This window comes from Pinus tabuliformis, chromosome 6, assembly GCF_031772625.1.
Source record: "Pinus tabuliformis cultivar Carrire ecotype Pingquan chromosome 6, CPIR1, whole genome shotgun sequence".
NCBI lineage: Eukaryota > Viridiplantae > Streptophyta > Pinopsida > Pinales > Pinaceae > Pinus > Pinus tabuliformis.
This window is the reverse complement of record NC_142292.1, coordinates 1,936,936,526-1,936,961,783: the sequence shown is the minus strand read 5'-3', so window position 1 is coordinate 1,936,961,783 and position 25,258 is coordinate 1,936,936,526. Positions and strand designations below refer to the sequence as shown.

At 39.0% G+C, this 25,258-nt stretch overlaps 2 protein-coding genes across 2 annotated transcripts in view; one reads left to right on the top strand and one right to left on the bottom strand.

The window, feature by feature from the left end:
- The window catches only part of LOC149266946 (uncharacterized), a 213,785-nt gene that overhangs the window by 119,061 nt on the left and 69,466 nt on the right, over positions 1-25,258 (top strand). The gene's annotated exons all lie outside the window — the stretch shown is intronic.
- Positions 13,346-24,648, bottom strand: LOC149266947 (uncharacterized). The gene is made up of 5 exons (XM_089389562.1): positions 24,588-24,648; positions 21,555-23,325; positions 21,299-21,440; positions 21,057-21,171; positions 13,346-13,432 (listed from the first exon to the last, which is right to left on the bottom strand). Exons 2-5 carry the CDS (start codon positions 23,287-23,289, stop codon positions 13,346-13,348), a joined length of 2,079 nt encoding a protein of 692 aa, XP_089245688.1. The 5' UTR covers positions 23,290-23,325; positions 24,588-24,648.

The following is a 25,258-nucleotide window of genomic DNA, read 5'->3' as shown; positions in this document are numbered from 1 at the left end:
CTATTTAACAACTCCTTCCTAATCTCTCTAATTTGTGGTGATTCACATGGAGTAATTTGGCCTCTAATACGAGCCAAGTGTTGTTTAAGCCTATGAATGCCCCCGGGAACCTCCTTAATTTTTCTATGGCAAAATTTGCAATGCATTTGATTATCAACCATTTCAGCATATGCCCAAGCAACATCTTTCACTCTAGGAGCCATTTTTTGACTTGGAAATGAAATGAAAAAATCTGAAAATGAAAACAAAAAAAATAACATTGCTTCAATGTTCATTTCTTTTACAAAAAATATTTTTTTCAATTTCCAGATTTGCACAAAAAAATAAATAAGAAAAAACAAAGTTTAGAAGTGAAAAAAAAATACCTCTAGGCACAAACTGCCTCCTCAATTTTGCTCCAATGGCTGCCCAAGAATCTCCTCATTGTTGCTCCAATGCTTGCCCAAGGCTCCTCACTGCTGCTTCAAAAACAAACTCCACAACTCTTCACAAACTCCTCACAAATTCTCACACAAATGCAATGAGATAGCTGTGAGGAAATGAGAGGGGTTGGGTAGCTTTTATAGGGTTGGGAGAGGTAAATGGACCTCAAAATAACCCTAAGGCAAATTAGAATTGGCTGTGGGGTCCAATTTCCCCCCCAAAAAAATTGTTGGCTGTGCTTTTGCGTCGGTGACCGAGCCGAATGGGTTGTTACCGAGCAGTCCGAGTCGGTCACTGGCGCGGTCGGCTTGGTAACAACCCGTTCAGCTCGGTCACCGACGCAAAAGCACGACCAACGAATTTGTTTGGGGGGGGACCGACTTGGTAACAACCCAACGAGCCGTTTCGTTTCAACCACCGAGCTGACCCAACTTGGCATTGGTTCTGTCTGGCTCGGCCGAGTCAGAGTCAGCGCGACCTTTTTTTAAAACACTGGTTGTAATTAATTTTGATTGTTGACATCTAAGGTTTAGTGTCTCATGTATGGAATCTGGTGTTTGCATTAAATCCTAGTAGAAGTCTAACATATGAATTCTAAAGTGGTTAAATGCATTTCAAGTATACTTGTTTGAGTTTGCTTCTAGGGTTTGCAATATATTATAGTAGAGTATACCATATCTCTGGAAGAAATATTGAGGCCCTAGATTGATATCTTGATTGAGTTACTAATGAGATCTAGGGGTTCTAACCTAACCCGTGCAAGTAGTTGAAGTATAAAAGTATGTGTCTCTTGTTTGTGAACCTAACTAAGTTTAGGTATTAGTTGTCTAAAGTCTAATGCTTCCATTATTGCATGATTATGATAAAGTTAAAGTTCATGCCTTTACATATGTATTTGATTGTGCTTGCTATCTAAGCTGTGCAGGTACATAATCTTCAAGATGGTGAAGATGTTCGTAAGTAAAGTTGATTTGATTAATAAGCATGATGAAGGAAGTTGTATAAATGATGATGATCAAGAAAGATGGAAGCCATGAAAGATTCTCCGATGTCATAGAAAAGAAGTTGATCTCCCTAAGTTAAGAGGGAGCTTGGATAAAGAAAAGAGTATATCTCCCGAGTTGAGATGGAGGGCATATTATAGTCATGATGGATACCTTGAAGAAGAAATTGGAGAATGCATATTGAGGTGTTGCTGAAAGAAGGAAAGCAGGTTTTGGTTGTTGCATGAGAAGTAGGAAAGGAAGCTGAATCATTGAGGAAAACTTTGTCAAGATTTGTTTGGGAAGCCTCGAAATCCTATTATGATGAATTGTAAGGCAACATGAAGATGTCAGAAGACCCCGAAGGGTTGTGTTTACTCATGAGTATTTGAAAGGTTGTTACTAATTGGGGTTGCGACTTGTTGTCATTCAAAATGTATAGGCACTGTGACAACAACTCAGGTCAGGGGCTGTCACCTAATCCCCAACCTCTCCGTTTACGCTGTCTCCCAACAATAGACTATGGGGGGTAGACCCTACGGAAATGGAATGAAGAAGGACAAGTTGGGAACCAACTAGTCTGGGAGACATAGTTGAGTGACCAATTACTTGTTTAGATTTAGCAAGATATTAAGGATTCAGTTAAATTTATATAATTGAAACCAGTGCCTTGTGGAGTCAACACTCTTGCTTTACAAATTTAAGACCAAGTATCGGAAGGAAAACTGCTTCTTTGATGAGTAACTATCCTATATGCAATGCAATTCCTAGGACTTATGTGAAATGCAAGAATCTTGGTTGATTTTACTTAAATGCCTAGTCTAAGTATGACCCTTTTATCTTTATCTATATTGAGCCTAAACTTTAGAGCAAATGGCAGAGAGAAGTCAAGGTGAAGCACACGAGGGTGTGATTAATGATTCATCTCCTTGAAATCTAATGTATCCGGTGCCTCCAGCGTTGCAGAGGCTATGGCTCTGATGCCTGTAAGGTCACCGTTTTAGATACTAAAAAGAGTAGACTTCTCAAGAGAAGATGCAAAGGTGTTTCTATCTCTCTATCAACCAAGCTTATGCTTGGAGGTAAATTTTAATATGTAAGACTAACTTAGGATGCAAATGCAAGGAGGAACTTAGAGAATGATTAGTGAAGCGAGATTTTTAAGGCCTTAGAGTACTCCGATTATGATTTAATCTCAATTATATGCTAAGTACTTGAACAAAGATTAAATAGACAATTTCAATCATAAAGATAAATGCCAATCCTGGAAAAGTGCCAGCAAAGTAAAATAAATGACTGAAATGCACAATTTACCACAAATCCACAATAGAGCACTTGTTCAATCTCAATGTAAAATACCAAGGAAAATTGCTTGAAATTCCAAAATAATTTATCTAAGAGATGCCCTATATGCAATTAGATCTCAAACCAATCAGTTATCTTCAGATTACTCAATGTTATGCAATTTCAATGATACTCAATTTAGAGAGAATTAGATCTAAAGACAATTGTCTTCCACAATTCAATGAGACAAGAAAGCTTTTGAGCAAATTAAAACATCAAATGCCAACAATTCTTTAGATCTATTTGCTTGGCCAAATATGTGAAATAAATGTTCTTTAGGCAGTGAGCTTAAGTGAGCACAAATTTAGATCATATAACTCAGAGAAAGACAAGAAACATTAGACTTCTCAAATACCAATGCCAACAATTATTCTAATGATGCAAGCAGTTCACCAATGAGCAAAAACTTACTTGAAATTTCAAAGATTATGTTCAGGACAACAGTAAATTCTCTGATGACAGCTGTAAGTTTCTAATGCCAAAATATTTTAAACAATTTTCTCAAATGTACCCAAAAAGAAAGATGCAATTCAATATTATTATCAGACTTTAGAAAGCATAAGACAACCCTTATAGATTATAGATTTATGCCAAGTTATGTCTATGCAATGTGTTTGTTTCAACATTGCACGAATCGGGGACGAATTAGGGATGTTTTTTGAAATCAGGGATGTGGAAGCATAATTTCCCAAAAATCTAGGAAGCGAAGCGTCTTGGAAGTGTCTACTATATATATTTATATGTTTTTGCATTTATATTAAAAAAACATCCAAAATACCAAATTAGTTGTAGAAGACATGAAACCATGCATATTTTTACGTAAATCAAGATAGATATGGCATCCATTGTACATCAATGATTAATTATTCCAGCATCAACAATCTAGAATCTAGATTCCTCCTCTTGTCTAGTCTTTTCCTCTACTTCAATTCTATAGGGATATTAGTCAGCATTGCCTAATTTTGATCAAACAACTTAATCCAAGCCTTATAATATGGTAGAGAAAGCTTAACATGCCTGATCAATGATTTTGACTTGAGTGAAGGGTACATAATTGCTAAGGCCATGACAAAGGAGTTCAATAATCAACAACACCAACGCTGGGGTACATATAAGGCTTGGTGCTCTTGATTAAATTCCAATTGCATGCCCTCATACATAATATAATCCAATGAAATGCCACAATCCCATTGATCCTGAAAACTGTTAAGTCTGTTGAATTTTGAATGGGATATGAAATTCTATTTTCTCCATATAAAGTTTGATGAGGTTGGAACCATTCTCAAACATCTCGAGTCATTTCATGGTAATGTTAAAAATTTAAGTAAAATGATGGAAATGAAAGATAAAGGAGAATGTTATTTTTACTTTAAGAATTTAACATTACCATTAGGGAGCATCTAGGAAGTGTATAGGGAGCATTAAGGGGCACCTTGGGAGTATTCGGAAAGTGTAGTTCCTCATATAACAGTTCGATAGTTCTTCACATAATAGTTCGAAATTTCCATGCCTCGCGGAACCGTCTGAACCGTCCACCTTCTCTCGGATCCATTCGCAATACGAGGTGGATCCATGCCCGAACCTCAACAAATTTGCACCTGATCCTTTCCGAATCTGCGAATCGCATAGTAGGAACAACGGTTCGAGCCCCCACAGATCCTATTTGCCAGGTATCGCCAAAAAAAGGCGGAACCGCAGATTTGATTTTCGGATTCGCAATTCTGTCGAAGGATTGGTAGTGGATCCGTATGCGACACAGTTCTGCCTCCAAATCCTTGGGGGGGCGGGACGGTTCCTGCAACACTGGTTTGTTTAATATCACTGTTTTAGATGTGATTAGCTTAATGTATTAGACAATGATAGAAATAAAGGTTTAGAAAGCGAACCCTCAGGCCTTAGGCCTTGAAGCAATTTGCCAATATTCTTGACCAAAGTTCTCTGCAAATTTTGATGAAGTGCCAACCCAGAAAATGATTTTTCTCCTACAGTGACTAAATCAAATCGGAATGTAGCCTGAACAACAAGAAGAAGAGGCCTCAAATAGGCTTGCATCAAGGAATTAGAGGCCTCTGAGGCTACAGTGAGGTAGCATTAAGCTGTAGGAGTCCCTTCAAGGCCTGCGTTAATGTCTAAGGAGCAATGCTGAAGGCTTCTAGGGCAACACAATCAAGGAAAGGCATCCTACAGGCTTTGAGGCCATGACAGGGCAAAGGGAAGCAAGGATAAGGGTTGCGTAAGGTAGCTAGGGCCACAATCAAGGAGGAGGAAGGAGCCGAGGATGAGGTGAGGCTTGGAGGGATGCTGCAGGGCGAGAAGGGAGTTGCGACAGAGGGAGATAGAGGGATGCAGATGGAGGAAAGGGAGAAGGGAAGAGGAGATGGCGACTGTGGTAGGCAGTGGGAACAACAACAAAGGAGAAGAGAAGGCAGTGGTAGGGAATGAAGGCTGCTACAGGTAGCGGAAAGGAGGAAGAAAGCTGCGAGACAGGAAGAGGGAGCAACGACTAAGAAGGAGGGTTGCGATAGGGATAAGAAGAGGGTGCGCAGAGTTTGAGAGGGTATGCTGAGAGGGAGGAGGCCTCTACAGGTAGCGAAAAGGAGGAAAAGTGTAAAGTAAGGCTGCGACAGGATTTTTGGAAGGCCTTTAGGCCTACGAAATTTCAAGGAAGGGCAACGTTCAACCCAGAAGACTAACAAAGGGTTTGGAGAGCCTTTTAGGGCCCGCGTTAATTTTAAATGAGACACTAGCCAATAATCTCTGAAAGAGAAACTTCGTTAGATAAATTTTGGGATTTCAATTAGGAAGGCTCTTCAGATGTTATGCCTTGGGAGTTCGCTGGTCCAACCGAGGACTTCCCCTCAAGCCTAAGTTCTCTAAATAAAAAAAATTTCTGCACATTCAAGATTAAGTTGTCAGATTGATAAAGATATAAAATAACAATGTAATTTTCAAGAATTAGACATACCTACTAATTTAAATAAATTAAATTGCTATTTTAGATCGAATAATCTAAGTAAGATACCTGTGCAACAGATTATTTCTAAAGGCTGAAAATTAATAACTTCTAGAATATACTTTTGCAGAGCATTAGAAACAATATTACCATAAGAAATAGGAGAGAAACACCACCATCAATGAAAACCTCAAAGATTTTGCATTATTATTATTCTAGAAAAAATTACAAGAGAGCTTTAAGAGCTAGTACATGATTCAAAGATCAGATCCATTGTGAGACAAATGACCTCTAATTTACAGATAAATTCTTTAAACGGTTAGTTGGCTTGATCCTCGTCAAAGTAATCTCGACCGTTGATAAAAATTTAACTATTTTTTAATCTCCACCGTCGAAATATTGATTTTTTGAGGAATTTTCGAATTTCTCTTTTAATTTATTTATTTTGTTGACTAGCAGAATCGACAATGGCGGTGGTATTGTACTTACGTTACACGGGGTCGAATCCCATTGGTTGCCACTATAACCTCTAGGAGGAACCGCCCAGCCCACAAGAACAACCCTCGATTAAGATAAGACTCGAACTCGTGACCTGCACAGCGACACGAACGACTTAACAGATCGTCCGCTGGCCACGAGACCAAACCTTCGCGGGCTCTTTTAATTTCTTTTTAAATAGCTCAAAATTAATTATTTTGAGCTAATTTCCTCAAAACATTGACTTTGACTTAACCAACAAGGCCATGGGTCCAAAATTTCTTGAAATTTTCAATATTCCCTTGGTTGGGGACCTCCAAAAATTAATTTCTCTAGAACCCATGATTTTTTTATTTTAGAGAATTTATTTTCCTAAAATTTTAGGATTTTTAGTTTATTTTTGCCAAAAAATTTAATTAATTGACATATAAGGGGATTAATAAATTTTTCCAACACTCTAATATGTTAGCACCATGGCTAAAATATTATTTACACAAGATAATTACATTTAACCCATGAAGGGAGAACATTCGTTTGTTATAGATCTTCAATTATTTTACCCAATTCCACGACTCAAATATGATCCAGTAGATCAAGTGATTTGTAATAAAATAATTTATTTAATTAGCTAAAATTATTCTCAAATCACTTTTCAAAGACTCGATAAAAAACTCTAGGACTTACCTAAGATCTTGACGACAAAATCCACCATAGCTTTGGGGTGAGGCTGGAGGGAAAAACTCTGTCGATCACTTGTGTTTAGACACAGATGAATCAGTGAGACGAAAAACCTCTTAGGATGAAAATTGTCATCAAAATAATAGGCTTACCTAGGTTGTTACATACATTATGGTCTTACTAAGATCATTTACATTATAAACTTGCAAAATGAGTTTACAACTTTGACAAACTGTCGATTGATGATGAATCCTGAATGATTTGAACTTGGAACATGATGAAATCCCTTTTGTGAAAAAAGGGGTGTACTGCTATAAGGTAGTTGACATAGAGTGGTCAACACGACTATTTAGGTAAATCTCTCAAGGTTTTTGAAAAAAAAAGATGCTTGAAGTTGGAGAGATTTGATGTGTTGAGGCATTGAGTGTGTATAATGCCTAGGAGGACATCTGATTGGCATATGTATTGATGTCTAGATTCCAAAGAGGGAGGGTGGCGTTGGTCATGGAACTTTGACCTTGGATATGCACCTAGATCCCTGGGTTGATGGTTAGCAAGTAAGTCTGATGGTACTTAGACTCGCTGATAGCTTTAGTCCATCTTAGTTCCACCTGGATAGATTTCCTTGGTCAGGAATCTAGTTATGGGCACCATAAGTGCCTAAACTCTTCATGTGTTTTGGGATCTTCCATGTACTTGTAGATGTAAGTATGAATACCTCCCTGGTTAAGAGGGAGTGTTGAAGAATGTAATTAGGTTCGGTCTTCATAAATTGTATTTGAGTTATAATGAAATGTATTTATCAAAAGAAAGAATTTATTATTATTATTATTATTAATGACTTATTAAAGCATGAGTTTCATGCTTGGGTCATCATGTTTTAGTTCAAAGTTCCCATTGAGGACTTCTAGGAATTATTCTGAATCATTAGAGTCATTTTCCATCTAAAGAGACCCTTCTTGGGCTTTTGAATCATGTAAAAAAGTTTATTATTGAGTCAAATAGGCTAATTGTCACCTCCACACCAAGTCGGCCTCAAGGAGATCAAGTCGGCTTCAAACATGGTAATTTGACCTCACCAAAAGGGTATATATTGAAACAATTCGAATTCATTTGGACATTCACTCACTCACAAGTTCAATATCTAAGAGAAGAGGAGCAGAAAAAGTGCAGAATTGCTGGAAGAACGAAGATCGAAGTTTTTGGGTTTGTCTCTCTATAACTTGTGTGGATTTACTAGGATATTTGTTGGAAGGACGAAGATACTGCTGGGTCGAAGTTGGTGTTGAGCCAACTGCTGGGTCGAAGTTGGTGTTGAGCCAACTGCTGGGTCAAAGTTGTTGCTGGGCTAACTGCTGGGTCGAAGTTGTTGTTGTGGTAATTGCTGGGTTGAAGTTGTTGCTGGGCTTCTACTGGGTCAAAGTTCTACTAGATCGAAGTTTTGTTGCTTCTACAAGTTATTACTGCTAGGTCAAAGTTATTATTGAAAGGGTTTTCATGTACAAAAGGAAGAGAGGTTGACTTGGTGTGAAGGAACTCTGTGTCTAGGTCAAGAGTATTGGATTATTTTGTGAAGTTATTAAGGAAGAGTTGTTGATTGGGTTTTTCCTTAGAGAGGGGTTTTGCCCTGGCTGCCCGCCTACATTTGGTGTCTGTGATCTTTGTGCTATTGTTTTGGTAATTGTTTGATGAACTAAAAGATAAAAGAAGAACACAATAAAGTTAATAAGAACATAAAAGTCTCACAACTAATTATCAACATAAAGAAAATCTTTCTACCTCTATGATTTTCCAACACTTTTTTGATCATGTTCATGAGATAGAGCATTCAACCATGCTATCTACAACAATATGATGACTTTATCTATTAAATATATACATACCTTTTCCTTCTTTTGGTCATCTAGACTTCCTTCTAATAACTTTCTTTTCTTGCTTGAAGATGAAAGTACTTCAACCAACTTGACATGCTGCACATCTTGGTCATCATACATTACCAGTGGATCCCACATAAGGTGGAATGTGGACTATCTGTGTCACTTGGTTCTTTTAAGTAGAGGTGAACCTTCTTGATGAAGATTCCAGTGGAGGATCTTGATGATCCTTGTTGCACTTATATTTGTCAAAATTCCAAGGAAGTAGAAGTATAATCTTTTTCAATAGGATCAGATCATCTATTGGTAGTCTTATGTGTCATTATAAACCCATTTTGCAAGTTATGTAATGTAAATGATCTTGTAAGACCTTGAGTGTATGTAACAACCTAGGTAAGCCTATTATTTTGGCGAAAAGTTTAAATTCTAGGAGGTTTTTCGTCTCACTGACTCGTGTGTTTCTAAACATAGATGGTTGACAATGTTTTTCCCTCCAACCTCACCCCAAAGCTAGGGTGGATTTCTTTGTCAAAGTCTTAGGTGAGTTCTAGTGTTTTAGTCAAGTCTTATGTAAAAATGTTTTGCGAATAATTTAAGCTAGTTGCCTAAATTATTTTATTACAAATCACTTGGTCTACGAAATCATGTTGTGTCGTAGATGTGATATGTGTCTTGAGGGTCTAAGCCAATGTGTATTCCCCCTTTGAGGGTTGTAAATGTAAACATCTTATGTAAATGTGGGTGGAAAAAATATTAAATCCCCTGATGTGTAAATTAATTTATTTTTCTTGCAAAAAATTAAATAAATCCTAAACTAGAAAATTAATTAATTAGAGACAAATTAAATTGTCTTAAGAAAATTAGTTCTCCAAGTGGAAAAATTCGTGGGTCTTAAAAGAAGTAATTTTTTAAGGTTCTCTACAAAGGGAATATTGTATATTTCAAAAAAATTTGAACCCTTGGACTTTGGTGGTTAAGTAAAAGTCAAAATTTTGAGGAAATTAACTCAAAATAATTAATTTTGAGCTAATAAAAATTGAGTTAAATGAAAAAATCGAAAATTCCTCAAAAATAAATATTTAACAGCTAAGATTAAAATATCTTCAAGAGTTTATCAACGACCGAGATTATTTTGACAAGGATCAAAGAAATAGTTGTTATTTTTCCACTTGGAGGATTTAGTTATAAATTAGAGAGTCATTTCAGTCTCTAGCACAATGATCTCTAGTTTGAAAATTGCTGCTAAAGTTTTCATGTAAACTATTGTCCCGTTGGGAACTATTTTTTCTATCATAATAAAGTCTTTGGAGTGCAATTTCAAGGTGTTCCATGTTCATGATTTGTGGTATGTACTGACTATGGGCTTTCCTATGTTGTGCTAAATATTGGTAAGATTTGTATTCATTAGATGGAGATAAAATCATGTTATTGATAGTTTTGGGCTAATCTTAGGTGGTTTGATTCCCCATATGATTAACAGATTGTCTTGAGATAAATACATAGTGTTTGTAGGTACTTCAGTCTTTGGTCTCGAAGTTCACAAACTTGGGCATGAATTATTTTGCTTGGATCCCAAATATTTGTCTGGTGGATTTAATCTTCGCTAAGGCTATAGTGTGCATTGGGTTTCTAAAGTATTTTTAGCCATTCATCAAAGAAATAACTCCATAAAAAAAATTATTTCTCAAATATTTTATTTCAAAACCTTTGTACATTTGTAAATTTTGTAAATAGATTTGTAAATTTTTTTGCTAATTGAGGTTTTGGGGTTTTAGAGATTTTGTATATATTTGGGGTTTTGGGGCTTTGAATTTTTTTTTTAATTAGTTATATGGGTATTTGGGTTTCTATTCTAAGTTTGTTTCAGGATTGAGGAAGAAATTGACATTGGAGACCTCAGAAACTCTAGACGTTTAGGGTTTTCAGAGTATTTTTGCAAGTTGTTTATTTTCAAATCGGGAAAGAAACCCATTTTCTGAAGGCCCTAGCCCTTACCCAACCTAAAAGGCTAGCTTTTGGGACCTATTTTGCAAGCATTGAGAAGGCCATAAGCCCTACAAGGGTTAGATATCATTTTACAAGGGTTTCTACAAGGGATTGGCATTTTATATCTAACAATTTGTTTTGCAGCGATTTTGGGGTTAACATTGTGTTTTCAGATGGTCATCTTCATTGGAAGTCTTGAAGACCCCAAGGCCTCTTGGTTTGCTATCTAAACCCTAACTTCTCACTGTCTTACCACTGCTGTAATTTTTTATTTTTAATAGTGATATATAAGCCCTAAAATCACATTTAATTTGGTCAAAATAACTCAAAATTGCAAAATTTGAATTTTCTTAAATTTTTGCCATTTGGGCATTGGTTATCTAGCCTAGATTTGATTTTTTGCTTGCTGGAATTTTACTGCATAATTGAATATATCAAATCTGATTTTTCTGAATAATTCACCTAAAAGGCTCAAAATTTCAAATTTTTAGTTTTGGCAATTTTTTCCAAGTTCTGGGCATTTTTTTGCATTTGTTCAAGCACTAATAGCTCATTGTTTTTATGGGGTCGCAGGAGGGGGAGGGATTCTCATTAATCTCGAAGGAATCATTCAATTTAGTTATGCTTGGGGGCTAGGCCGGAAGACCAATAACCAAGCTGAAGCTTATGGAATGCTCTTGGGACTAATCCTGGCACAAAGAAATGGGATAAAAAGGATTCAGGTGTTAGGAGACTCCATGATCGTTATAAGGTATATGATTAACACTTCAATGGCTAAAATCTCTAACCTGAATCAAATCATTATGAGAGCCCAGAACTTGATCCATGCTTTCGACTTGGTGAACTTTTATCGTGTCTTGAGGGGAAATAATCATGATGCTGATAAACAGGCCAATAAGGAAAGCCATATGGAGGAGGAAAAATGTGTAATAAATGATGTCGTGAGAACGACAAAAAATCCTTAGGAAAATGAAGAGAGTTATATGTAGGTAGGAAATACAGCCTCATTGGATAGATATGGATGTGGAAAAGTTGCAACTATCACACCATAATGATACGAAGCCCCCCCTTCTCCCCCTAGCTCTCTCCTGACATCTTCCTCTCTCCCCCTCCCCCTTCCTATCCTTTCCCCTATCCCCTTGCCTCCCTTCCCCTTTCTGCCATTCCCTCTCGCCTTCCTCATTACCCTACCCTTCCCCTTTCCCTGTGGCCCCTCCCCTTTCTAATCACCACCTCTGCGTTATAACCTCCACCCTGGGTTCCTCCTCCCCCTATTGCATCACCCTCTCTAAGCACCTGCCAGCCATGCAGACTCGTGGAAAGCCGGGCATCCGGACTCGCTCAAAATGTGGTGTCCCATGGGAATTTTGTACCACACTTGTTTCAAGAATAAGTCACAGCACGCGGCCTCACCGTTTCTGCCCTGGTTGTTGGAGAATTGGTCATTGCATCACCTCGAGCGTCTGCAGGGATTTGAGTTTTACTGAGCAAAATTTAATTGAAGACCTCAGTGAAGTTGGGCTCGTTCGTGCGAGAATTGTGAGAATAACTGATAGAGATCAGGAGCTTGGTGGGAATTTAATGGAGGGTGGATTTATGATGGAGTACTCATGGGATCTTGATTGCAGCAATCTCCTCGCTCATCTCTGCATCACCTCGAAGTCAGGCAGCAGGTATAAAGTGCAAACTGGTATGTGGATTTTGTATGTTTTAAGGTTTGAGAGTGGGACGATGTACTCTGCGAAAGCCCGTTGGCTAGAGCCGAGGCTGTTGTGTATCAGTTTCTGTGTCACGGAGGTTGGGAATTATGCTATGAAGAGTCGAAATGAGGGAAGGAAGGTCTGTCTGTCTGAGGTTTTGAAGGAAAATCAAGAAATTCTGAGCATAATTGGAAGGTCGCGGGTGCTGGGCTTGGGTTGTCTGGATTGTTTGCAGTCAAACTGGATTTGCGACAACGGGTGGGTTCGTAATTATCTCGGGAAGAGGGAGGATAATTGGAGTTGGTGTGAGATTGGACATTGCATACTCGCTAAGGAGCAGGGTAGTCGGTTGTGGGCGAGAGAGGGTGCCTGGCTGTGGGAGATCGGGGAAAACAATGCCAATTTTTGGAGATTGATAAAAAGCGTGGTTTTGGAAGCCAACATGCAGGGTTTTGAAGACAGTTCTTAGCCGGGCATGTGGGGAAGCCACAGGGTTAGGTCTGGTGGGTTGAGGGCCAGTTCCTCAGTGCAAGGTGGCAGATACAGATCCTCTTATCTCGCTTGTGTTCAAGATCATTGGGACCAGTGGGAAGCACTGTTAGAACTCCATTGCAACAATGCATCGACAAATGCATGAAAATATGACCATGCAGGAAAGGGAGATTGAGAAAAAGGAACACATCAGGCAACTTGAGGATGAAGTGGATGCACTGCGCCATTAGCTATTTGAAGCTCAAGGTGGATGCAATGGAGGATGGTATGGAGGCAAACGTGGAGGGCGTGACAGACCAGGAGAATTCCAAAGACTCAGAAGAGGCCTCCTCGAGCCTGGATCTAAACAGCCCAACCCCTATGGATATCTGACCACCTCTATATTGGTTTTGCTTTTGTTTTATCAAAATGATGAACTGTAAATGTATATACCTCTTATTTCAATTCTGTCGAAGTTATAGTTGTAGATATCCCAGAATGGGAAATTTTTGTAAGTAGGATAGCCATAGCTACTGCAATAGTCTAGATGGACCAAGAAATTTTTATCAGCTTGTTGAAGCAGTGATAAACTGATGTAAAGACCCGATTTTGTTGCGAACGGGCACGACTTATTAATATAAACTATATTCATTCCGGTTAAAAAAAAATAGCTCACTGTGTTTTTGATTTCCTCACTGCTATAACAAGTTTGTCAGATCTGATATTTTTTGAATATCACACTCTAAAAGCCCAAAAAACTTGATTTTTTCAATTTTCATAAAATTTTGCTAGTTTTGGGCATATTGGGCATTTGTTGTAGCATCTTTACTTGCTGATTTGATGATTTGCTTACTACTATAATAAGTTACTTTAGATCTAACATATCACTTAATACTCCATTTTAAAGTGGGCTAAATTCATAAATTTATATTTGCTAATCATTCAGAAAATTTTCTGTTTCATATATTTGGTAAATTCCATGATCTAAAGTGATTTTCTTACTGTTGTCATAAGTCTAATAAGTGCTGAAATTTTCTGAAATATTACTACTGATTTGGATATTTGAGATCTAACACTTGCTTGCCTTGCTCCAAGTTACAAGGATTTCTGAATTTTAAGCTCTAAATTTCTGATCTTGTGGTTGGTTGGTTATGCTTTGACACTTGGAATCTAATTGGCATTGTGATAAGAACACTTTGAGTAAATTTTATTGGCATCGTATAATCATTGGCTAATTGACAAATTGGATAATTTATTCTAAGTATTTTGTGGATTGATTCATTGGCACTTGTATCCTTAAGCACTTGCCTTGTATTAATATTGTCCTCTAATTGTTGTTAAGTATTGTTGTCATAAGGAGTAATCATAATTTGACTACGTAAACACTTAAACAATTTTAACTTGAGTAATTTCACTCATCATCTTTGCACGAACATTTTAGGATCTAGCTTGCATTAAAAACTTACCTCCTAGCATAAGCTAGGTTGATAGACTCCTAGGGCAACCCTTTTCCAATTAGCTTGAGGGATTCAACCCTTCTTAGTGGTTAACACAGTGACCTTGCAGTCATCAAAGCCACAGTCTCTGCAGTGCCAGAGGCATTGGGTGGTTGGAACACAGGGGTAGGTATCGTTAATCAGGTCGTTGTCTGCTTCTCGTTGGCCTCCATCCCACAACCTACTCTGAAGACTGTTTCTCAAAATAGTTAAGGGAGAGGTTCAACTTAGAATAGACATTTAATCTAAAATTTACCAACATTGTTGCATCAAACCTAGCTCTTAGCACTTGCATCCCATATAGGTTAGTCTGTCATATCAAGCAGTGGGTGCCCATCCGGTTACTTGGCATTAATTTACATTAAGCAAGAATTGTGACTCCGTAAGGCACTGGTCTCATACTTAAAAATCTAATCTAATCATTAATATTGCTAAATTTAACCAAGTAGCTAGGCCACTCATCCCTGTCTCCCAAACAAGTTGGTTCCAAACTTGTTTTCCTTCACCTCATTTCCATAAGGACTACCCCCCATAGCCTGGGAGACAACTAGAATGGAGTGGGAGGGGATCAGAGTGATAGCTCCTGCCTTGAGCGGCTGTTGCGGTGCCTATCCAATCTGAGCGACAACAATCTTTATTTTGCAAATGCTCATTCCTAATGATGATGATGTATGATGATTTTGTTGTCTTCTATTTTGCTAGATGACTTTCTTCCAACTATATATACTGTTACTTCAGTTGTCCTTATATGCTTCTAATGGAGATGCCATTTCTATCATGATGACTGCTATAACCATGTAGACTTTCTATTTCAGTTATCCTTCCATGCTTCTAAGATGATGTCATCTCTATCTTGCTATAATGCATCCTATCATACTTGTGATGTGTTAACTTTGTTCTTTGCTTGGGACAATCACTTCAATGTTCATGTTAGCTCATTTATAATTCCAATTTAGTTCCATTAGCAATCACATAAACCATTATCACATTGATAGTAATTGAAGAAAAAACGTAGGCAATAAATGTAGAAGACAAGCCAAGACAAGAGAACACAGTATTGGCTCAAGCCAGGGAAAAACCCCAAGAAAGGGAAAACCCTTGATCAATCTTCTTATTAAATATATCAAATGTCCAACAGAGCGAGATATGAGAACAATAATCTAAATTCAAGGCAGACTAGCCAATTGATCTAACAACACAACCTTTAAACAAATCGATGGTGTACACAAGACTGCAATCCTGATATACTGAAGAGGGTTAGGGCTGCTGGCGAATAACTGATGACCCTTCTAACTGAATCAGAACACCTCTTCTTAACTGCGGCTTTGCTTGACAAGAAGGATGCTACCCTTTTCCAGTCCTTAGGGTCAGATCTGTGGCTCATCTTGTAGCATCAGACTTTCAAAAGTTTGCGGCCTTTCTTTGAATCAACAGGCAGCAAAATACTAGATCAAGATATCCTGAATACCTTCCTGGGCCATACAATAGTTCACTGAGATGCTCCACAAAGAATTCTAATCACTGATTCAAAGGTTACACTCTCAGTCTAGGCAGTGGTGTACTCCTTGTGCCTGCGGTTTAGAGAGGAGACCCAACACCAGGCCTCTCGGCCCTTCAACAAGATACTCCAACCTTGCTGTAGCTACAACAAGCTCTGTGGCCCAGAACAAAAGGTAAATAATAGTAGAAACTAACACCGAATGGCCCACACTTACCTCAGATGTCTCAACCTTGTTCCTTCAAGAGATCCGCACCAAAACGTCAAGACAATCCTTCCCCAAACTCTTCTTTCTGCCTCAGTCCAACGACATTCCAGAGGTAGATATGATTCACTCTTATGTTCTCAAATGAGGATGGAGGGTGACTATATATATACAAATAGATATGATGATTTTCCCTTATGGAGGTTAGTCGACCTTGACACTTTGGAGGCAAATTCAAATTTCAATTTTTCAAATTTTTCCCGCCTTGATAAGATTATGCCTTATAGAATTTCTTTTGAGTGAATAAGTACTTTTTCTTATCCAAATTTGGTGATCCTTAGGTTGATTTTGATCCTCTTGAGAAGAGGAATTTAATGCAAGGATTATCTTTATCAAATAAGCTGTCCAAAGTGGAATTTGGCCCTAGTTGCCAATTTTAACACGATGCTTTCAATTCTCCTCTATAACTAAGAAAAGGAGAGTGCCTTAGTCATAGTAGAGATCTTTCACTTCCTCCTTCTTTGATTTCTTCTTTTCTAATTCTTCCACTTCTTCGGTAACATGGGCTTCATTTCTTTCCTTTCTATTCTTGTTGTCCTTCTTGAGTTTGGGACAATTCTTTTTAAAGTGTCCATATTCATTACACTCATAACATTTGTATCTTTGGCATATTGATCTTCTTCTTTTTTCGAGGATCAAACTTTCCTTTTCTCTTGGCCATGGTAGCGTATGCTTGAACTTGTTCATTTGATCCAACATTGCTCTTTGCCTTCAACCTAGTTTCTTCAATCTTACATAATGACCAAAGTTCACTGAATGGAGTGGCTTCCTTCTTTCCATAGATACTTGATACAAAGTTGCCCCATTCATCAAGTAGTGCATTGAGCACAACGGTGGTCATTTCTTTATCAAACATTATTTCTCCTAATTCTTGTAGTTGATCTCTTATTTGAGATACCCTCATAAGGTATGAGGCTACCCCTTCTTCCTTTGATACCTTCATCTTGTATAATTTGGTTCTCAATGATATAACTTCTCTTGCAGTGCTTACGGAAAAACAATCTACCAATTTTTCATAGATATCTTTCGATTTCTCCAACTTTGCTACATAAGGGATGAGGGAATCCTTGATTGATTCTATGAGGATTCTTTGAGCCCTTATTTCCCCTTTCATATACTTCGATAGTGCTTGAGCTTGCTCTTGAGATGGTTTGGAGATTGAACCCTTAACATATTCAATAACTTCATTCTCTATGAGGATCAAATCTATCCTCTTTTTCCATGTCAGAAAATTTGGTGACCCAACCAATTTGTTGCTCTCCTTGCAGAATGAAGTCATGTTGATAGTAGATTCAAACATAAATATAAAGATACTTACTTGTCAAGTGAAGATGCTCCTAGATGATGATATCTTCAACTTGATGCCTTCTTGATGATGTTGCTTCCTTGATGATCTTCTTCAAGGATGTTTGAGATGTGATCTTTGCTTCAATGTGAGGGAGATCACCTTGATTTCTTTGATGATGATGGCAATGCTTCTTCTTCCTTCCTTGGATGATAATGTAGAATGTGGAGGCTTCCCAAGGTGCTTCAAATGTAGAGTCCTTCTTTCAATGGAGGTAGGGTTTTTGAGGTCTTTTTCTTCTTCCAAGAGTTGTGATGATTTGATCCTTGTGATGCGATGGATAGCCCTACTTGATGCTCCTTAGTTTGCCCGACCCTTATGTATCCTTCTTTCAAGTGATGTGATCTTCAAGCTTGCCTCTTCTTCTTGTTGTAGTCACCTTAGCTCTGATACCATGTTGAGAAATTTACGAGGAGCTAGATTAGGTTATTTCTCTTACTTTGGTAACTGCTTGTGATGTATTTTTACTTAACTTGATTAGCTTCTTCTTTCAGTTGATTATTATTGTGTTTTCGATCATCAAACAACTACCAAACAATGAAGAATAATGAGACAATAGGACACAAGATATAGGCTATAAGCTAGGGACAAAACCTCTCCTCTTGAGAGGAAAACCCACAAGAACTCTTCTCTTCTTATAGAACTTCAATTGACGAATTCTAAGACCTATGACCCTTGACAAAGACCCCTCCAAGACCAAGTCAACTTTCACTACCTACAATAACTTTTCTAACAACTTCGACCCAAACAACTTATCTAGCAAGTTTGATCCCATCAACTTCTCTAGTAACTTCGACCCCAACAACCTTTTGACTGCAATTTCAGCTATTGTAGAAACCCTAACTCTTGCACGTGTGGAAAAGATGGTGATTTCTTCCTTCTCCTTCACTTGACTTAGTTCTTCCTTCTTTGGAACTCGACTTGCAAAGTAGACCTAACTCAACTCCTTTCTACAATTCGATCTTGCTGTAGTTATGTAGCCTTAATCTTTGCACGTGTGAGGAGATGATAGCCCAAAAACAACTTTCAAACACATTGTTCTGTGAAAATTCCTAAATCTAACACATCATAAACACCTACTGCAATTACTGGTTTACAATCTCCTACTTGTTCTTTACATTAACAAGTTATTTAATTGCATAAACATCAAAGTAAACACTTTTGCAACCTTCACAAATATATAGATCATGCACTGAAATAAACCGAGACAATAACACGAGGGACACCGTTATTTTTGGACAATCGTCCCCGGAAAAACCCAATTCAGGAAAACCAGTGCAACGTATAGAGGGTTTTGTATTATTAAGCATATTCGTGAATACAACTAGGGTGCCAGAAACGGCTCACCCAACAGAGAATATCCTTGGCAGTGGTACCTCTCTCCAGACATAGATATTCTGACAAATCAACAACCAGATGATCAAACCCCATAGCGACTTAGGCTGTTCTTTATGCTGGACAGCGAAAGCTGCTCCAAGCACTGCACTGGAACTGCGTCACTCCTCCAGGAGCTGCGTCACCCTCTCCCGCCTTAGGATCCGCTGATCTGCTCCCAGTATGCCCCACAGAATCTCCCCAATGCTGCCTTTGAGGCCCAGGGTCAGCCTCTATGGCTTTTGCGTCACTTGCGTTAGCCTTTTGCGTCCTCTACGTTAGCTCTTCGGCCTCTGCATCAACTTTTCTAGGGCCCGCGCTGTCTCTCCTAGCACTGTGCTACCTCTCTGCTATGTATTCTTCAGTGTCAGATGAAAATCCTTTGATGAACTACCCCTCACTGTAGCTCTGATCACTAACTCGATTTCCTCAGCAAACCTCGCCCCAGAAAATTGAATTCTTTGATCACTTGGTGTATCTCCAACTGACCCTCAAGCCTCCTCTTATACTTTTCCTGTTGACGAATCAACGATCGAGATTAAGTCCCTAATCAACGACTAAGATTAGAACTGGCTTGATCCTCGTCACTTAGAACTTTCTCACCCATATTTTATTAATACACATTAATATTTTTATTTTCCTAAGTTTAGACTTAGGAACTCATTAAAAATATTAATTATTTTAATAACTCTTCATTTGGGTGGAATTTCTCCAAACGATTTCTGGGTCTTGGAGATCTCATGTGCCTTAGCCTCTCCACCAAATTTCAAGGCTAGAGCACATTCAATGCTACCTAAAATCAACACTCCCTCTTAGCGAGGAATGTGCTCTATCAATGCTTCACCACAGAAGCATCACACTGAACCTCTGCATCGGTCCTCTATGCTCATGCTTGGCCTGCTGTCCCACATCCACTGCACTGCTGCTTCCTGTACTGCTTCCCATGACATTGTCACTGCCATTGCTACATTTGTACTGCAGCTCCCTCTCAAAATGCTGCCTCTTGCTGCCCATAACACTGCCACTGCTAACTGCTGCACTGCAACTCAGTTACCGAGAAGTATGTAACTTGCTTCACCCAAACACTGACATCCTGGTTAGTCTGGAACCCTCGTGATGTTGAAGCTACGTCTGCTGCTATCATGTGCTCCCTCTGCTGCCATTGCGTTGCTGCAACCTCTTCTGCGCCTCTCGCACTACTGCAACTTCCACTTTGTTGTTACAAACTTTTGCACTCTAGCACTGCCTTGCCGCTCCATCACACCTTGCTCTATTCGACACCTGTCATCATGCTACTATCTTTAAGGGCTCTCGTAGCTGGATGCGATCCAAGAGTTTGGGCACCTCAAGGATCCTGCCCTGCTTCTGTAGTCCTCCCGACTACAACTCCAAGTCTCCCCACCTCTTCTCTAGAGGCGCATGAGCACTCGTGGCACAATCGTCATCAGTCTCGACCAGTGTTGATAATATCGGTATCGGGAAAATATCGGCGAGGGTCCAGAAAATATCTTATTGGCAATATCGGCGAAAATATCGGCAAATATCGGCAAGCATAAAAAATGCATAATATATTCATTTTTTTCAGATTTTTAAACATATAAAGCAATAACAACATGAAATAAACACATTGGCACATAAATATGAAGAAAACACTGATATATATGATGTCAAATAGAAATGATATATCAAAGGCGATACCAAATCGTGCTAATCCCTGATAATTGTCCATTCAAGGACTCAAATGTGGAGAACCAATACAAAATAACATCACATATAATAATAAAAGTATCTCATCATCATGAGTTACATGTAGCATAACAAATAAAACTAGCAGCTATCTATCTACTGCCCTCTCCCCTTTTACGGAAAAACATGATGGGCTGTTTGCCAGGCCTGCCCCTAGTAGTAGAAGGCCCTGACACTGCCTCTGCACCTAATGTCAAATAATGAGTGCTAGGCATGGAGCCATGCTCTCCTATATCTATAGCAGATGGTGTTGATGCTGATGCTCCCGCAGTGTCCTCCTCCTCCTGCTCCTCCTGCTCCTCCTCTAAGTGCTGCTGCTCCTCTGACTCTGAGTCCTCCTCTTGCTGCCCCTGCTCTAATGGATCATCTGCCACTGGCTCTAACCATGAAGGTGACTCCTCCAATATGGGCTCCTGAGACTCCACCCTCCACGGAGACAATACATCAATATTGTCTAAGGAAATGGCATCTAGATCCACTGGTGATTCTATTTGCCTCACTCGAAGTCGGATGTTGTAATGCACATACACCAAATCGTTGAGGCGTGCGAACTCCAACCTGTAAGAGTGTCAAAAAAGTAATGAGTCTTGACTCTTGACTCTTGACACTTGAAGGTCATAAATTAAAAATTAAAAATTACAATAAGTGTAATTGCTCAACTGAAGGCTTGAGTTCAAAGTTATACCTGTTGCGCTTTTTGGCGTGTATTTTCTCAAATACACTCCAATTGCGCTCACACCCTGAAGAGCTACATGTTTGACTCAAGATTCGTATAGCCAATTTTTGCAAATTTGGTGCCCTTGCACCATAGCTTCGCCACCAAATATCTACAACAAAATAATGAAATAAAAAATTCAAAAACTTAAAAGTTAAAAGTTAAAAGTTAAAACATAATTAAATTCAAATTTCTAATTTCTAATGAGTGATGACTTGTCACTTACGTGGCATGAAGAGGGCCCTTTCCCTAATGGCATCATCAAAGCCAAATAGGCCAACACAATCCTGATAACACTGTACCTCACGCTTGATTTTGCTACGAAGCTCAGAATCAGGTACCATCCTCTGAATACAGGAATGGAGCCCTTCCATCACCTCGCCATCAAAATCAAAGTTGCATTTGTATGAAAATGCAGGGTTGAGGAAGAGTGCTGCTGCATGAATGGGTCGATGAAGCATCCCTGTCCACCGACTATCAATCACATCCCATAACATCATCTGCCTATCAAGGCCAGCAGAACCCTTGTCTGCATAATAGGAACGAATGGCCTCCTTGGCCCTATCCATGCCCTCATACAAATAAGGCATTGCAGGCTTCTCTCCATCCACCAATCTAAGAACCTTTACTATAGGTTCGCTAACTGCACATGCTTCTTGTACTCCACGCCAAAATGTCTCAGAGTACACCATTTTTGCAATGGCTCTCCCATCAGGTCTCCTGCTGTATCTACAATTACGCCAATCATCAGACACAAACATTTGCTTCAACTCGAACTGACATCGAAGCAAACACTGAAGAGTAATAAAGGTTGTGGCAAAACGTGTGATGGCAGGACGCCGCAACTCCTTGTTTCTAGTGAACCTCCTCATAAGGCTAAGAACAAAAGCATGGTTATAAATAAACTTGGGGATGCTCCTAGCCATATCAACTGCCTCCTTGATGAAGGAGAGTTTCCCCATATCCTCAAGCAACAAATCAAGACAATGCGCTGCACATGGAGTCCAGAACAATGTGGGATGCCTTTCCATAAGCATTCTGCCGGCAGACACATAATTAGCTGCATTGTCTGTTATGACCTGCACCACATTCTGCACACCAATCTCCCGAATGAACCCATCTAACAACTCACATATCGTTGCTGCATCTTTGATATGTTCTGATGCATCCAACGATTTAATAAACATGGTACCTTTAGGACAATGTACCAAGAAATTTAGAAGGGTCCTACCCTTCCTATCTGTCCAACCATCAGACATCACTGTGCATCCAGTGACTTCCCATGTCTTTTTCAACTCCGCCAATCTAGAGTTGATGTCCTGTTTTTCTGCTTGAAGAATTGGCCCCCGCAACTCCTCATATGTGGCACTTTTGTACCCTGGGCCCACAACAGCAATAGCATCACACATTGGTTGCCAAAATGGATTGGTTTTTGTGATGCTGAGAGGTAAGTCGCTCCAAAAAATACACCTCCCCATGACTCTATCTGCTTCTTGCTTCTCCTTTTTCTTAACAAGCGATTTTATGCCAGGTTGTGCTCCAGCACCTATTCGTGGAACAAAAAATGATGACCTCGCATTCACACTAGCAGTAGCGCTAGCATGTGATGGTGTGCCAGTTGTGGAGCCCCTCCCACTAGGGCCAGTAGGGCCACTACCCTCAACATCAAAATCAGGAGAAGATATCCCAAAAGATCTACCTGCACGTTCAGCTTTGTTTCTTTCCGCCTCTTCCTTCTTTCTGTCCTTTTCTTCAATTGCCTCAAGAGCTTTTTGTATAAGCTCCGGACTAGAAACTGTACAAATGCCAACATCATGTCCAGTGAGTCTAGCAAGATGGTATTTCAGTCGTGTAACCCCACCTGTCATCTTGGTCCCACACAATTTGCATGCAAGATATGCACGATTTGTCCCACCATCAGGGATCCCATACTCCCAAAATGGGTCCAAGTTTTTTGGCATATTTGTATTTTGTAGTGGGCTAACTCAAAAGGAAACCTACAGCACCAAAAAAATTTTGGAATTAGTAACTTAATAAGTAATACGAAATTACAAATAAGTTAATAACCACATCATTTTACAAAACAACATCCTTATCTCTTAGATCAGTGGAGGAAAGAAATTTTATTTCTGATAATGTAGCAAAAAAAGGAAAGAACTTTTTTTGTTTAGCTTAAAGAGACAACAGACTTGGCCCTGGGATAATTGGCAATGAATGGTCTTCAAGAAGCAGCACAAAGTCAAACAGTCCTCAAGAGTCAAAACCTTCCACAAGGCGGCAACATGTTTAATATGGCATCGAGACATGCCAGCTGTGTCATATACTTTTGTTTTTAAATATTTGTGCTCTCCGATTGCAGCATTAGCAACCTGTAATTGTGTTCATTATAAGGTTTTATAGGTGGTATAATTTGCTATAATATTTATTTTTATATAAATATTAGAAACAGATAATGGCCTTAATAACTGAATTAGTATATAACTGAAATCAAAACCTTAAATGAAAGATATCATAAAAATCTCTTAATTGATCAATAAGTACTAATTTACCTTTAAAATTAAAACTTTTGGCATTATGTTATACTGGAGGTAAAATTCATATGAACAAGTCTCCAAAACAGTTTAAATTTACAAATGACTCAAACGTATAAGAGACATTATTCACTATGAAAAGACATGCTCCATCAAAGTTGAAATATGGCTTAGAAATGTTACTGTCAACATAGGTTCGCCAGGTCAATGAAAAGTTATAATATTTCTGTCTCTGTTTTTCTGAATGGTTTATGTCCCATGGCGGCACCCGCAAGAGTTTTTCTGAATGGTTTATGACATATGTCCCATGGCGGCACCCAGTTTATCAATTGTGATAACATCAGTGCTCGGCCTCGCTGTATGCTTACATTGTAGACATTTCACTGTTAAGGGATATAACATAATAGCATTGAATGGTTATGAAGCAATATGCTGTGTTGAGTTAGAACAGTGGAAAAGAATTTATATATACAGTGATATACGCTTTCCTTGGCATTCCCTTGATGATATGATTTATATATAGCATATACATAATTTGAAATCCACAATAAATCAACCAGCTAGAATCTTCTATGCAGCTAGAAAAATCGGAAAGAAAAGCAACCCAAGCTTCAATTATTTGCAAGGTTGTCTCATTAAAATAGAGAAAATCATGCCAAGACAGGCTTGCCGCTTCACTGCTACGCAGTCATGCTACAGTCTATTTAAAATTTTAATGGCATTCATACCTGTTCTTGGCACTTGCAGCGACCAAACCCTCCTTCGCAGCGACCACGTTCTGGCTCCAGCTCTCAGAAAAACAATGACGCGAAAAACCCAAAAATCAATTTATAGCGCGGACTGATTTTAAGTTTTTAACCTCGCCGGCAATATTTTCTGTCGTCGCGTGATATTTTACGAGATATCGCCGAAATATCGGAAATCGCAAGAGATTTTGAAAACCGGAAAATATCGCGATATTTTGGCGGCGATATTTCGGCTCGCCGAAAATATCGCGATATTTCCGAATATCGCCGATATTTCGGCGATATTATCAACACTGGTCTCGACATCCTTCTCCGCCTTTGCTGGAGCAACCTTTGAGTTGGAAGCTTCTCCCTTGCCTTTCTTCTTGGGGCATTGAGAGGCATAATGTCCTAGCTCCCCACAGTTGAAGCACTTGACCTTGGAGATGTCTTTCTTCTTCCTCTTCTGTAGCCCCTGTTGTCCCGCTGATGCGAGAGCTGCATCCTCCTCCTCCTCCTTCTTGATTCAAACTCCCTTACCACTACTCCTCGCCTTGGTCAATCTCTTGAGCTCTTCCTGTCGAAGAGCTGCCCACATCTCCTCCCAACTGGGGAGAGTTGCTCTGCCCAAAATGCTTTGGACAAACGTCTCCCACTCCTCGGAGACTGCATTT

What these genes read in the sequence shown, in the direction of transcription:
- LOC149266947 (XM_089389562.1), bottom strand. Translation starts at nt 23,289, where the DNA reads ATGCCAAAAAACTTGGACCCATTTTGGGAGTATGGGATCCCTGATGGT. An exon ending in CACGCCAAAAAGCGCAACAG is followed by an intron (nt 21,172 to 21,298) that starts GTATAACTTTGA and finishes ACACTCTTACAG; the next exon opens with GTTGGAGTTCGCACGCCTCA. An exon ending in TTTCCTTAGACAATATTGAT is followed by an intron (nt 13,433 to 21,056) that starts GTATTGTCTCCG and finishes TGGTCCATCTAG; the next exon opens with ACTATTGCAGTAGCTATGGC.